Source organism: Prosopis cineraria, unplaced genomic scaffold (genome assembly GCF_029017545.1).
Source record: "Prosopis cineraria cultivar Desert tree isolate PC_DT_omini unplaced genomic scaffold, ASM2901754v1 PC6, whole genome shotgun sequence".
Taxonomy (NCBI): Eukaryota; Viridiplantae; Streptophyta; class Magnoliopsida; order Fabales; family Fabaceae; genus Prosopis; species Prosopis cineraria.
The window spans coordinates 16,639,844-16,654,921 of record NW_026555337.1 but is presented as its reverse complement, the minus strand read 5'-3'; the positions used below and the strand labels follow the sequence as shown (position 1 = coordinate 16,654,921).

The following is a 15,078-nucleotide window of genomic DNA, read 5'->3' as shown; positions in this document are numbered from 1 at the left end:
CAAATCATATTCATCTTCAATCACAGAAACAAAGCCTAGAATCTAACAAAAGTTTTAATATCAATATGAGTTTATGAGGAAGCTTACCTGCTCTATTGCATCAGCTGAGATGTCTAAACGGGAACCGAGTGAAACACTCAAACTCGGTTCGTAGTACACAACAAAATCACCCGAATAGAAAAGAGAAGAGAGCACTCAAAAAACAGATTCACATTGAATGTCTTTGGATGAGAAAAATGGTTCTGCCTACCCCCAAATAGCCTTGATTCATGAAGGAAAATGGGCAACGTGCATGAGATTATATTAACCGCTCCCGCCCATTATTCAAAATTGAGAGAGGGAATATTACATTCAAATACCCATCTTTATTACACTTAAGGACCAAGACTTGAAAAGGCACATATCTATAAAGTGGGCTAATATTTGGGCCTAATTAATATACAAAGAGTGGATAATCCAGCAAAAATAATAAATATTTCATTACATATTTCTCTAAGCATAAGGCGTTTATTCTTGTCTAATAGTAGTTTGCACAATATAAATTGTACTTCCTGGTTGATATGACAGAATGAACAAGCTATCCTCGTGCAATTCCTTTCTGAATGTAGATGTAAGATTTTGCATTGAAGATGAATAAAATCAATCCAATCACACTGAGCACAGCAAGTAACCCATAAAAGTAATCAATATGTGCCTGATTGAGATTATCATTAAACCAGCCACTTCTTCCATCTTCTTTCCTTGTTATTTCTTCTATAACAAAGACCAAAAAACTGCTTAAAAAGCTCCCCATTCCAATTACACTCAAGTAAAGGGCAAGACCCATGCTTCTTAGTTCATCTGGCATCTGATCATAGAAGAATTCTTGGAGACCAACCATGGTGAAAACCTCGGCAACTCCGAATAAGAAGTATTGGGGAATCAACCACCAGACACTCATTGGTACAATTGCATTTGGTTTATCAACTAGATCAAACTCAATTGCTATTTCCAATCTTTTCATCTCAAGAAGAGCTGCCATTACTACAGTAATTATAGATAAAAATATTCCAGTTCCAATCCTTTGTAGCATTGTGATTCCTGAGGGCTTCTTAGTGATAGCTCTTGCTATTGGCACAAACATCCTATCATAGATGAAGCTGAAAATAACAATGGCCAAAGTGACAAGAGATTGTAAAGAAGCGGCGGGTATAACAAAACCTGGATATACTGTTCTGTCCATGTTAACGCCTTGTTTGGTGAAGAAAGTTCGAACTTGAGCGTAGACAATACCAAACACCAAACTTGTGGCCCAAATAGGAACAAGCCTAAATATAGCCTTTACTTCTTCAACCTCACTAACACTACATGCCTCCTCATCTTTAGATCCTTTTGGCGTAAGCAGTGCTTTATTCAAGAACCTGCAGCCATAATTGATACCAAAACTACTCAGGTAAAGAAAGGCCACTATCACTGATACAATATTGCATGCATCTTTTAAGGGTTGAAAAGTACAAATTTACCCTCAAATTATAAGTCCAAAAACATTTGATACCCTAAACTCATTTTTATTCCAATGTTCCCCTTCAACATTTAAAAATGATGTAATGTCACCCCAAATGTTTTAACAAAAAAGTTAACTTTGACTATTGTTGACTAGAAAATTATAAAAAAAAAACTTCAAAAAGTATAGAAAAGAACCTAGAAATTTGCAAATAAATATCATATTTTGTAATTTTCTAGTTAAGTAATTGTCAAAGTTAATATTTATTAATAATAGGGGTAACATTGCATTGCTTTCAAATGTTGAAAGAAAACACTACACCAAGAAAGAGTTTAGCTATCCAAATGTTTCTGAACTTGTAGTTTAATGGCATAATTGTCACTTAACTCATCTTTAAATGCCTTACTTGAATTGTTTGGAACGTTGATGAGTGACCATGTCACAAGCTTCATCCTTGATTGCTATGTCTGACAAAGTATTAATTCTACGGTTTCTTATAGCTTTAGCAAAAACTCTGCCAATTCTAACGAATGGACTCTTCTTCTTATTCCCTTCATTTGGAAATCTGTAGGTCTTAGTTCCAAACAAGAAAACAAGCAATCCAACAAGCATGACGAGACAAGGGATTCCAAATCCAAGAACCCAGCTAAGGTTTTCTTGGATGTAGTTCAAGAAAGAGAGAGTGAGTAAGCAGCCTGCAGCCATAGTAAGATACCACCAATTAAAGAATGAGCTTCTGGCATTCCTTTCTTTTGGATGGTGATTATCAAATTGATCAGCTCCAAAAGCTTGAACACAAGGCTTATGACCTCCTTGTCCAATGGCCACCAGGTAAAGTGAGAAGAAGAACAATATTGTTATATGAAACTTTGGAGAACATGATGCCAACTTCGTTTCAGGTTTGCACTCAGAAATAGTGGCAGAAGAAAGCATGGCTGATAAAGTCAACATGCCTAGTCCCTGAAATTAAAAATATGCCACAAAGTTAAACGTTAGCATGAAGCTAACAAATACCAATACAAAACCACGCATATTGACTATAATATGATATAAGGTATTTTTTATAATTATGAAATAGACATAAAGGGGGTGTCGAATTATATACAGTGGCAGAGTTAGGATTGTGGGTTAGAGGTGCAATGGCTGAGCCAAGATTCTCAGTACAAGTAAGACTTTTTTGTCTCTTTCAAATTCACTATTTCTCTTTCCTTCTTTTTTTTTCTTTGTTTCCCAATTCAAATTACAATTTTAGATTTGTAAGTGCATCAAACTAGTAAAAGATATTCAACTAGTTTACTCTTAAGTCTTGAATCTTTATTTATCATTGCCTTTTTTCTAACTAGTCCTTAAGTATTCTGGACAAGGATGATGCAACTAGTTTAGTCAGAATAAATTTTTTCCTATTTTTTAAATGATTAATAAATAATATTCGTATTTAAGTTTAATGAAATTATGCGCTAATATTCACGAGGCTTTAAGTTAAAAAATTGAATAGATTTGAACTAAAAATGTAAGATTGAAAGGGGTTTAAAACTTAAAATATAAAAATAAGAGGGTGCAAACTATAATAAGTAGAGGGTGCAAATTGTAAACTATGAAAGCCCATACCTCCAAACATGTTATTTTTTTTAAGTGAGGAGGCGCATATGCCCTGATATTATATATATATATATATAACAAATTAGTTGCCACTAAAATTACTGCTTAATGAAAAGGAATAACTAAGCCCTCAAAAAGGGAGGAAGAACAGATGATTAAAAATGAGTCATTATGGATACAAATTAAAATGTTGTATTATTGAAAATTAAAATATTAACTTTATTTTTTCCAAAAGGAAAGTTTCCAAGACTCACCCTACATCACTTTATAAAGGAAAATTCAAATTTAATGTTGAGCGCAGTTAGCGGGGGGAAAAATACCAAAGAAACAAGAAAAAAGTTTATCCTAACTCAATAGGACTTCAGGATATTTTAAGTACGTACCAGAAAATATATATATATATATATATATAATAAAATATTCAGATTCAAGATGTTCTTACCCAAAAATAAATGAAGGTGATTTAAAATGAGCCGACATGAAAAATATAAAATATAGTATGGGAATATTCAAAGGTTTATTGGGTAGGTTGGCCGGGGAAAAAAGGTTCATCGCATTAACATGGCCAAAAGCAGCTTTCAGTTTCAATTATTAAGCTATGCTTTTTCTTGTTCATATTTTCCTTACTTGTTGATTCAAAAATAATAACATTCAAGCACCTTTTAAAAAATATTACTTATAATTAAAGATTTTAAATTTTAGAAAATTTAAAAATAGACCAATGCCCTTAAATTTTTTTTTAAAAAAATATTAGTTGAATCTTTCAGGACTCATATTTGATCTTTTCAACATCATTTTAATATCTTTTCAACAGATGGTGCCACCTCACGCTTATCTTCGGTATCCGATTAGGCTTTAGGTCTCCCAGGATTATTTAGTTTAGAGTTATTTTTATTTTTCAATTTTTGATAAACAGAGTTGCTATTCTGTTTAAGGCAAAGTTAGATACATTTTTTTTTCTTGTTAAAATTCAATAATACATTTATAAAAAAATTAATCATTTGATCTTTATAGTTTTGACTCAATTGTAATTCAGTTCCTCAACTTTAACTCATCATTATTCAATCTCTGAAATTTTGACTTGATTATAAATCAATTTCTAAATTTTGTCTCTTATAATTTAGTCCCTAAAGTTTTAATTTCTTAAATATCAGTCCCTATATTTTAAAAATAAAATTATAAATATTAAAAATATTTTAAAATTTTAATATTTATAGTATTTTTAAAGATTAAAAGGGTTTAATAATTTAAAATATTAGTAATAAATTTTAAAATATTTTTAATCTTTATAATTTTATTTTTAAAATATAGAGACTAATATTTAAGATGTTAAAATTTTAAAGATTAAGTTACAAGAGACAAAGTTTAAAAACTGATTTATAACTAAGGCAAAATTTAAAAAATTAAGTTATAACAAATCAAAATTTAAAGATTAAGTTATAATTAAATTAAAATTATAAGAATTAAATGATTAATTTGTTTTTAAATTTATTTAGCATACTTGCTCTTTTGTATATTCTTGTGAGTTGTAGGAATACTACTTGACGTGAGAGAGAAATTGACTTTTCTGCCTTCAAACTTGTACTTTTGGATTGGATGATTAACAAAACATAGGGGAAAAATTGGAAAAAAAAAATTCTAAAACAATAAAAAAAATTATTATTATTGAAAATTGTTTTCCAAGTTTTCACGTTTCCTTATTTTTTTTTTTACTTATTTTTATCTCCGTCCAATTTTTTTTGGAAATATTTCTCCTAATTTTTTTCTCCTTTTTTTAGAATGTTACGAGTTTGAAAGCAGTTTGAGCCATTAATTTTATTGGACGCAGCCCGGTGTTTTTCTTTTCCGATCATGTGTTGATTGAGTTTCTAGCTAGTATATAGTACATACTCTCATCCTATTTATAAAATATTTTTAACATATTTCATCATAATTAAAAAAAATTTAAAATTCATTAGCTCTGTCTAAATATTTCATCATAATTAAAAAAATCTTAAAATTTATTAACTCTGTCTAAAAATTTAATAATTTCTCAATTTTATCCCTATCAAATATACATACTTTAACAACACATTTTCTTTTTTCAATATTTAATTAAAGTCAAATGAAAAAATTCGTAATGAAAATTCAATGAGATGATTTATAAATAAGATAAAAAAATCGTATCTCTTTATCTTATAAATAAAATCAAAGAGAGTATTAAGGAGAATGACATTTAAAATCTTCTCAAAAAAATTTATTACAATAAAGGCTCATAAGCTTTGCATTGAATGTTAGCTTATGAAAATATGTATATGTTATTGTTAAAAGCTAAACCTTAACGTTAAGGTTTAGCTTTTAACAATAACATATACATATTTGTACAAGACAATATTCGATGCAAAACTTATGAGTTCTTATTATAATAAATTTCCTTAGCTTTAAATATCATTCTCCTAATATATTAAATTTGTACCTATGTTGTTTTCTTTGCTTCTATATTTCACTAACCAATTCCTAGTTTATGAGGTTTGTTCATGAGGTTTTCCAGGACAAGTTACTATTGGGTCTACATCAGTTTATATATATATATATAAGTTAAATTTAATTAATGGTAATTGCTTTCTTCAACAAATTTAAAAATGAAGCTTACTTTTAATTTTTATTTATATTTATACTCGCCCTATCACATCATAAAGGAAAATTCAAATATTTAATAAGTTGAGCGTAGTTGGCCAAAATAGAAAAAAGAAACAACAAACAAGTTTAAGAAACAAGTTCAACAAACACGCACACAAACATATCAGAGGAGAGGGCTTCAGGATATTTTAAGTACGTACAAGAAAATATAAAATAAAATATTCAGATTCAGGATCATCTTAAATGAGCCGCCATGAAAATACAAAATAGAGTGTGGCAATATTCAAAGGATTGTGTCAACATTCGAGTGCCATATTGGTATCGAGGTTTGTATTCTTCCACATGTCACATGTTGGAATAGACATTAAGAAGAAAGGTTCATTACGTACTTTGGCTTGGGGAAAAAAAAAAAAAACACATCATTCATGACAATGTCATTGTCAAAAGAAGCTTTCAATTATTAAGCTGTGCTTTTTCTTATTAACGTTTTCCTTTTTCATTTATAAGTGATGGGGGGCAAGTAACATTTAAGCATTTGATTAAAAATAGTATAATATTTAAGCATTGCATTAAAAATATTAATTACGATTAAAGATTTTAAATTTAAAAAAAATTAAAAATAGACCAAGGCCCTTAGTTAGAAATTAAAGAAATTAGTAGAATTTTTCAGTACTTACATTTGATCTTTTCAACATCATTTTAATGTCTTTAATACTTAACTTTGATTTTTTTCAATATTCATCTTCAATATTTTTCATCCATAGATGGTGCCACCTCACACACGTCTTCCTCATCTGACTAGGCTTTAGGTCCTCCAAGATTATTTAGCTTGGGGTTATTTTTCTGTTTAATTAAGAACAAGTTATCTACACTTCTTTTTTATGGTTGAAATTCAATAATAATTTTGTTCAGCATACTTGCTCCCTAGTATATTCTTGAGAGAATACTGCTTGAATGACAGAGTGACTGACTTTTCTGCCTTCAAACTTGTACCTTTCGTTTTCGATGAGTAAAAAAATAAGGGAGAAAAAAAATTAGGGGAGTTTTAAGAAAAAAAATTATTATTTTTGAAAAAAATTATTGTTTTTAAAAAAATTTATAGTTTTTATTTTTCCCTATTTTCTTCCTACTTTCTTTTTTTGGTAGAAATTTTCTTCCTACTTTTATCTCCATCCAAACTTATTTTTAAAAAATATATCTCCTAATTTTTCTTCCTTCTTATTTCTTTTCTCGTCCAAATGAATGTCAGAAGTTTGAAAACAGTTTGAGCCATTTTTTCCATGGGGCACTGCCTAGTGTTTTTCTTGAACATGTATTGATTGAGTTCCTATTTCCTAAGACATGCAATTTTGACATTAATTTCATACTTATCTTTTTTATTATTATATTAATCTTGTTTTCTTTGCTTATTTATTTCACGAACCAATTAGTAGTTTATGAGGTTTCTTTATGAGATTTTCTAGGACAAGTATCTATTGGGTTTACATCAGTTTAAATATATATGTAAGTTAAATTTAACTAATGATAATTGCTTTCTTCAACATGTTTAAAAATAAAGTTTACTTTTAAATTTTAATGTTTATTTACAACAAGATAGATACTTAGAACTAAATTTCATGAAATAATTTCATTTAAAAATTTATAAGCTAGACAAAGATGTATGTTTGAAAGATGAAAAGAAATTTTGGCCAGAAAAAGGTGAAAAGATGAAAAAATTATGTTGTTTATGAAAGTGAAAAAGAACTATCTATAATGTATCCAAAATTTACAAGAGCACGCTACCTTACCCAAATATTTGCTTATTTTTTGCCCTTATTTAAACTTGCACAAAGAGTCAAAACATGGAAAATGCATACTCCTTCGATTCTGTATATTAATCACTTTTTAAAAGTATAATTTAATTTACTTTATAAATTACTAATTGATAAGATTGTTTTGTTTTAAATTAAAATTTTTAAATTATCCTTAAAAAGTAAGAAAGGAAAAAAAAGATAAAATAATATTATATTATTTTTTTATTTTTTATTTTTTATTTGAGAGTTATATTTAAAATTTTATCTATTTTTATTTTTTATATTTTTATTATATTGATATTAATAAAATTAAAAAATAATTTATAAAAAAATTGGAGGATTACACTCTAAAACAATGTCAAGGTCAAGAAAAACAAAAAAAAAAAAAATCCTAATGAAAACAAAGAAAAGAAAAGAAGGAACGGCTCATGAAATGACACATGGAAAGAGAAGACAGTGAAATGTGACAGTGACAGAGATAAATATCTGTACTATTTTTAATGGCTAAGCAAACAGGGCATCTAAGATTTAACGAATTGCGTATACTATTATTATTGAACTTTAAATTAAAAATGATAAATTATATTTTAATATGAATTTTTAATTAAAAATTATATATTGGTTGGTTGTCCAGTGACAACACCACTTTAATTAAAAAATAATAATAATAAAATTTTTCTTAAATATATAAATAATAATTTAATTTTTTAAAATGTTATAATTCTCTTAAAATTTTTAGAGTTTTTTTATCATTAATAAATTTATATAAATTATCAAATTATCCTTATTAAAAATAAATGATTCATAAATTTTGTTTAAAATGTCATAATTCTCTTAAAATTCTTAGAGATTTTTCTGTTAGTAATTAATTTATATAAATTATCAAATTATCCTTATTGAAAATAAATGATTCATAAATTTTGTTTAAATATTTACAACTTTTCTTTTTATATTCGCAACAATGCAATAACAAATCACAACTTTGCATGTTAAATTCTTTATTTACTGTTGCATTGTTGCGAATATAAGAAGAAAAGTTGTGAATATTTAAACAAAAATTGTGAATTATTTATTTTTAACAAGGATAATTTAATAATTTATATAAATTTATTAATAATAGAAAAGTTCCTAAAGATTTCAGGAAAATATAATATTTTGAAAGATCAAATGTCATTTATATATTTCATAGAGATTTTATTATCATTTTCTCTTTATTTAATATGAATGTTTTAATTAAAAAATATTAATAGTTAGTTTTTTTATGACAATATCATGTTCTTCTTTTAAAAGAAATCTTGAGTTTAAACTTTGCCTTTTGATACATTTGTATGTGTATTAGCATATAAATATCTATGTTAAACAAAACAGTTTTTATTAAAAATAAAGTTAAATTTAATAAGTCAACAAGATTGAATGTTGGTTACATGAAAATAAGATATTCAAAATTGTGGGAGGTCTGCCCTGACCTTGGCTCTAGTGTGTTATCCATGTCTACTCCATCTAAATTTTCACTTATAAAAAGAAAAAATATATTAAAAATAGATGTCTATCATATAACTTATTTTTTAAAAAAGTTTATATAAGTTATTAAGATACAAATTTAAGAAAAATGAATGAAAAATGAATGTAGTTAAGGTCAATTTATATATAGAACTTGATATCAGTTCCATAGTAGATATACTGTTGCCAAAAGTTTTATACCAAGTACCCCCTCTATTAAAGAATAGAAGGTATTTATAATCTTTTGAGGTGTAATCAATTTTTTTTTTTAAATACCCCTATTAATGAATAATTTATATTTATTATAGGATATTTAATAAGAATAAATATAAAAATAAAATTAATTTAAAAGTAAATAATTATTTTATTAGAGTAATATTTAATTAAAAATATTTTATATTTTTAAATAAAAATAATATATAAATTTTTTACCTAAAAAAAAAAGTGCCAAGGGAATAAGAAAAATGAAAAGAAAATAAAAGCCAACAAAAAGTCAAAAGCTGAAAAAGACATAGACGCATAAAGAAGCTAGAAAGTGGAGAGAGGGAGAGTGGGATTCCCTGGGCCATGGCGAGGGACGCAAATTTCTTCCAGATTTTATATTTATTAAAACAAATATGCTTGATCATAATACCTGGATTTAATTTGAAATAATTTGAATATTTTTAAAATACTTATCATTAATATAAATAGTACAAATTTAACAAAAATATTATTTATAAATTTTTTTAACAAAGATACTTGATCATAATAATCAAAATTTATAAAATTATAAAAAATTTTAATAAATATGTTTATCATCAATATTCAACTTTAATATTAAATTTTTTTATAATTTTTATTTTTTAATATAAATTGACCATCCAAATAAATTTTAGATATTAAAAATAAAATTTTTATTTTAATAAATATAATAATAAAGCTAAAGATACTTTCTTAGTATGTACTTTTTGGAAAACATTTTTTATATAAAGATGTTCTTATAAAAAATATTTAAAAAATTATAAGTTAAATTTAAATTAATTATTCAGATATTTAAACAGTTAACTTATAAAAATTATAAAAAAAATTCTGGACTGCTAGGTCTGTGACCAAGTAGATTTATTTAAAAAATAATAATAATTTTTTTTAATAAAAGGAAAGGTGAGGTTCCCCGGCGGAGGCATTCCGGAATCTGGGTGAGAGACTGAGGAGGAGAGAGAGAATGAACCTGACCAAGATATAGACAAGAGAAGCTCCAACAATTATGAGATAGCGTCCAAGGAAAGAATCAGCAATGAAAGCAGCCAACAGAGGCAGCAACGACGCCGTTCCTTGCCATATATTCACATTCTTCGCTGCTGTGGCTGTGCTCTCTTGAAGCGGGCCGGTCAAGAAAGTGATGAGGTTGGATCCTATCCCGTAGAACGCTATCCTCTCTCCCACTTCCACACGTTCCGTAAACGAACCAATTAATCAATCACCAAACACAGAGAGAGAGAGAGAGAGAGAGAGAGAGAGAGAGAGAGATCGAGTGTGAGCATACCTATGATGAAGCATGCTGATCTCCAATAGCCAGACTGGGATCTGATCGCCGGCCGGCCTTTGAAGTCGACAGCGCCGTTCACTGTATCGTGTTGCAGAAGCGGAGTTGTTCCTAGTTCGGAATCCCGCGAAATGGCGTCGTCGGACACGTGGACGATGGCCATCTCTTCTTCTGATATGTTTCGAAAGGAAGGCTCCAGATTAATGGAGTAACTTCATTATTATAAAATGGAGGTGAGGATGAGAGGAGAAAGATGGAAAGAAGGAAAGAATGAATGCATTGCAAAGGATAGTCCATGGCTTGCTTTTCAAATGACCAAATGTAGAAAAGTCTGTTTTGTTGAAATTTGGTTTTGCAAAGAGACTTGTCCTTTTGCCTTCCAGGCCCAGCATTCCCTGCGCCTGTTTGTGCGGTGCAAATATCGATTTATGAGTCATCTGATTATTTTTTTTAATTTTATAAAAAATATAAAATTATCAAATAATTCCCCCACATAAAGTAGATATTAGGTAGAGGTGATTCCAAATTTTTGACATCATTTTTTATTTAAAAATATAAAATATTTTTAATCTTTTAAAATATAGTTATTATTTTTTTAAAAAATTTTTTATTAATAATAACTTTATATTTATTATAAAATATTTAATAAGAATAAATATAAAAAAATAAAATTAATTTAAAAATAAATAATTATTTTATTGAGAGATAAGATTTAATTAAAAATATTTTATATTTTTTAATCAAAAAATATATTATATTTCATTTAAATAATACTTCATGGATGGTATGATTTATGCTTACCATGGGCGGATGCAAGGAGGATAGAGAAAGGCTCCACCACCACCGCTCTTCCATCAACCTGAGATTCTCCAAAAGATTGCCTAAAAAAGGACCTACAGAATTAATTTCAGAACTCACTTTATTAAGGGGATGCTCCATTGCAGCATCGGACCATCAATTAATCTATTAAAATTTGATCTGAATCAAGTTAAGCTCGTACTTCCAAGCAACTGAAACTAAGGGCCTATTTGGTTTTCATTCTCATTTTTTTTTATTTTTAAAAACTGATTTGCGATATAATTTTTAAAATTATTTTTTAAAATAAAATAAAATGAAAATATGTTTAATTATGTCAATAAAAAACAGTTTTTAGATTAAAAATGAATTGATAATAATGATTATAAACAGTTAATTGTGGTGATTAATAATAAAAATTGATTAAGATAATTATAATTTTTAATAATTAAATATAATGTATTTTAAAAATAAAAAATAAAATGAAAACAACTTAAACAAAAAATGAAAACAGTTTTAAAAAAATTAAATAAAAAACACTTATCAAAACAAATTTTAAAAGTTTTTCTGTTTTCAAAAACAGAAAACAAAAACCAAACACTTTGAGTTACCATAACCATTTATTTTCTTTTGTCATCACTAGTGCATAATTGAAAAAAGTCAGTACAGTTTGTTATGGGCTACGGCTTGCCTTCATGCTTATCATTTAAATTTTAACTTGAATGGTTCATATTTTAACATGAATCATCTAAATTTTAAGTATTTATTTTATATTTATTAAAATAAAAATTTATAATTTTTTTGATAAATTATTGATCATCAATTTGGACAATACACATTTAAATTGGATGACTCAATTGAATATTAAAAGTCTTCATAGTTTGTACTCCTCCCATTAAAAAAATATAAGACATTTTTAAACAAATTTCAGCCTCAATAAAGTAGTTACTTATTTTCAAACAAACGCTATCTTTCTATATTTACCCCTATTTAATAGGGTGTTTCACTTTAAAATAAATATAATGTGATTTATTTGATAGGGACATTTTTGAAGAAAAAAAGATGATTATTACACCTTAAAAAATTAAAAATACCCTATATTTTATAATATTTAATCTTTTTAAAAATACCTTACATTTTTCAACAAATGAAGTATATATTAACTATCCAGATATATACAAGAAAATCCAGATTTAATATTAATTTTTTTTATATATTTTTTATTTTGGTAAATACAATATTAAGAATAAAGATAATCTTTTAATTGACAATTTACCAAAAATATTTTTAAAAAAAATTACAAGATTTTAACCTTAAATCGTTCAAATTAAATATGCATAGTCAATTTATAAAAATTTTAATATTAAAATTTGAACCCTCCAAATTAGATACAGACCAGATTGATGTTAAAGCCTATTTATTAAATTCTTTATCAACTTTTATATTAATAAATATAACATAATAACTTTAAATTTGGATCATTTAAATTATTTAATATTTTTTAAACTAAAAACTTTTAAAAATTACTCCTTTGTTTAAAAATATAAAGTATTTTTTCAGAGATTGGATGTTAAAAAATATAAAGTATTTTGAGGTCTTTTAAAGTGTAGTCATTACTCTTCTTTTTTTAAAAAAAGTGCCTCTATTAAATGAATCACTTTATATTTATTTTAGAGTGAAATACCCTATTGAATAGGGATAAATATAAAAAAATAAGGTTAGTTTGAAGATAAGTAACTACTTTATTAGAGGTAATATTCAGTTAAAAATATTTTATATTTTTAAACGAAGGGAGTATAACACATTTAATAAATCTGATCAAGTGCCTAAAGGGCAACATTCATAATAAAACTAGAGATATCAATAAGAAGCTAAACCCCCTTAATCCCACTGTTAGGATGATTAGGTTTCTCCACCGGAAAGTCCAGGTGGAAGCACAAGGAAGATTGCACCAAATGCAAGAAGTGTGATAAGTGGCATATGAGAAGATGCTGGAAATACTTTATGTAATGCTATAATTTTCAAAACATAATTGATTAGTCCTACCATGATGGGAAAAAAAAAAGTCTAACATGATAATTAAAAACAAACTTTATTTTTTTTAAAATGTTATCATAATAGTAAAGAGTTTGCTATGGTAAGAAAAATATATTTTATCATTTTGAAAAAACTACCATGGTAGAAAAGAGACTGCTATTAAAGAAAAGAGTTAAACAAACTTCACATAGCTTTACTATGTTAAAAAAGGATCTTCCTGAATATTAAGAATAATTTCAATCAATTACCATGGTAAAAAAAAAAAGTTCACCATGGTAGAAAGAATTAAATTGTGTAAAATAAACCTACCATCGTAATTAAAAGTTTTCTAATCAATATAGTGTAACAAATGGGATCCCATTCGAAACAAGAGTTTGAAATTCATAATATTGTGATAAAACATAATTAGCATTGAAGCATGGTTTCCAAGGGCATTTTTGTCCAACAACAAATACACAAGGGTAAAAATGCCAAAAGGCACCTTTCCAGAAACAAAAATAGGGACAAGGTGTAATCTCCTCCTCACTATTCCGCGATTAACTCCAAATCTTAATTAATTAATAGATTGGTTTAAGGTAAAAATAAATTTACTAAATCATAAATAACTTATAAAGATTGGGATCTCAAGTTTTCAAAGTTAACTCCATCTAAAGAGGATTTGTGATTAACAAATCAAAGAATAACTATTATGGGAAGCAGGGGATCATTTAAAGAATTAGCTCATTTACTTAGAAATTAGAAAACAAAAGATTTTTGCTAAATTCGAGGCGTGCATCGGCTCATTAAACATACGCCATAGCTTGTGAGCTTTTATGCCATACGCCGTGACTTGTTGCGCAATGCACTGCAGCTTTTTCCATATTTCACGGCAGCAAAATTCTACTATCAAATTGACAACTTTTGAGGTAACTTTCGACGTGTCATATTTCTTCGTCTGACATCCGATTGATGGGAACTAGATGTTTATAAAAAGCTTTTTCTATGCTTTAGCTAATGACTTCAGTTTCACACTTAAATTATTACTCAATCAAAAGTTAGACACTCATTTCAAAACTCTCACTTTTTTAATAGTTTACAGTAAATTAAGTTTTCAATTCACACACCAAAAGCCAAGAGTTATTGACACCAGTTAGACCATATGCAATGGACTCAAACAGACCTATGCAACACACTATAATATGAAAAACACTTATAAATCACCTTTTCAATGTTTTAGTCCCGTGCAAATATGGATTTATTAGTCATCTGATTATTTTTTAATTTTATTAAAAAATATCAAATAATTCCACCATATAATGTGGATATTTTATAAGGGTGATTCCAAATTTTTAATGCAGAATATATCATTTATCATTTACGTTGCATTTGGATGGATCAATTTAGATTAGGAATTTGAATTTGAAATCTCATATTTAAAATTTTTACATTTGAAATTTATATATTCTAAATTCTATATTTGGATGATATAAAAAATTTCAATTTATAATATTAAAAATAATTTGTTTGGATTTTAAATAAAATTTTAAATTTTAAATTTTATGTTCAAATTTAAAGGCAACTCAGACAAAATGTCAATGGTCCAGTCCTAATCAAAGTCAGAAATCCGATCCAAATTAAGCGTGGTGACCTGATCTCGGTCAACTCTAGCTATTTGAACTCGAACAACATTACTGGCCTAGTCTTGGTAAGCAACAATAGTTCGATCATGGTTAATATCAGCTATTCGA

The 15,078-nt window shown here is 26.9% G+C and overlaps 1 protein-coding gene across 2 annotated transcripts; it reads right to left on the bottom strand.

Annotated features, from left to right (window-relative positions):
* Window positions 1–388: 388 nt before the first annotated feature.
* LOC129313382 (protein NRT1/ PTR FAMILY 5.10-like) lies at window positions 389–10,878 on the bottom strand. Of its 2 annotated transcripts, none has more exons than XM_054956414.1 (4): window positions 10,520–10,878; window positions 10,210–10,427; window positions 1,890–2,443; window positions 389–1,400 (listed from the first exon to the last, which is right to left on the bottom strand). In XM_054956414.1, exons 1-4 carry the CDS (start codon window positions 10,680–10,682, stop codon window positions 578–580), a joined length of 1,758 nt encoding a protein of 585 aa, XP_054812389.1. In that variant the 5' UTR covers window positions 10,683–10,878; the 3' UTR covers window positions 389–577. The 2 variants fall into 2 exon arrangements, with proteins under 2 accessions (XP_054812389.1, XP_054812390.1); XM_054956415.1 differs by having other exon boundaries at window positions 10,210–10,418; window positions 10,520–10,876.
* Between the last annotated feature and the right edge of the window lie 4,200 nt (window positions 10,879–15,078).

Excerpts from the sequence above, each read along its gene's own strand:
- LOC129313382 (XM_054956414.1), bottom strand. The coding sequence starts at position 10,682 with ATGGCCATCGTCCACGTGTCCGACGACGCCATTTCGCGGGATTCCGAA. Across the intron at positions 2,444-10,209 it reads CTTCTCTTGTCTATATCTTG|GGACTAGGCATGTTGACTTT; the intron begins GTCAGGTTCATT and ends TTTTAATTTCAG. Across the intron at positions 1,401-1,889 it reads CAACGTTCCAAACAATTCAA|GTTCTTGAATAAAGCACTGC; the intron begins GTAAGGCATTTA and ends TTATGGCTGCAG.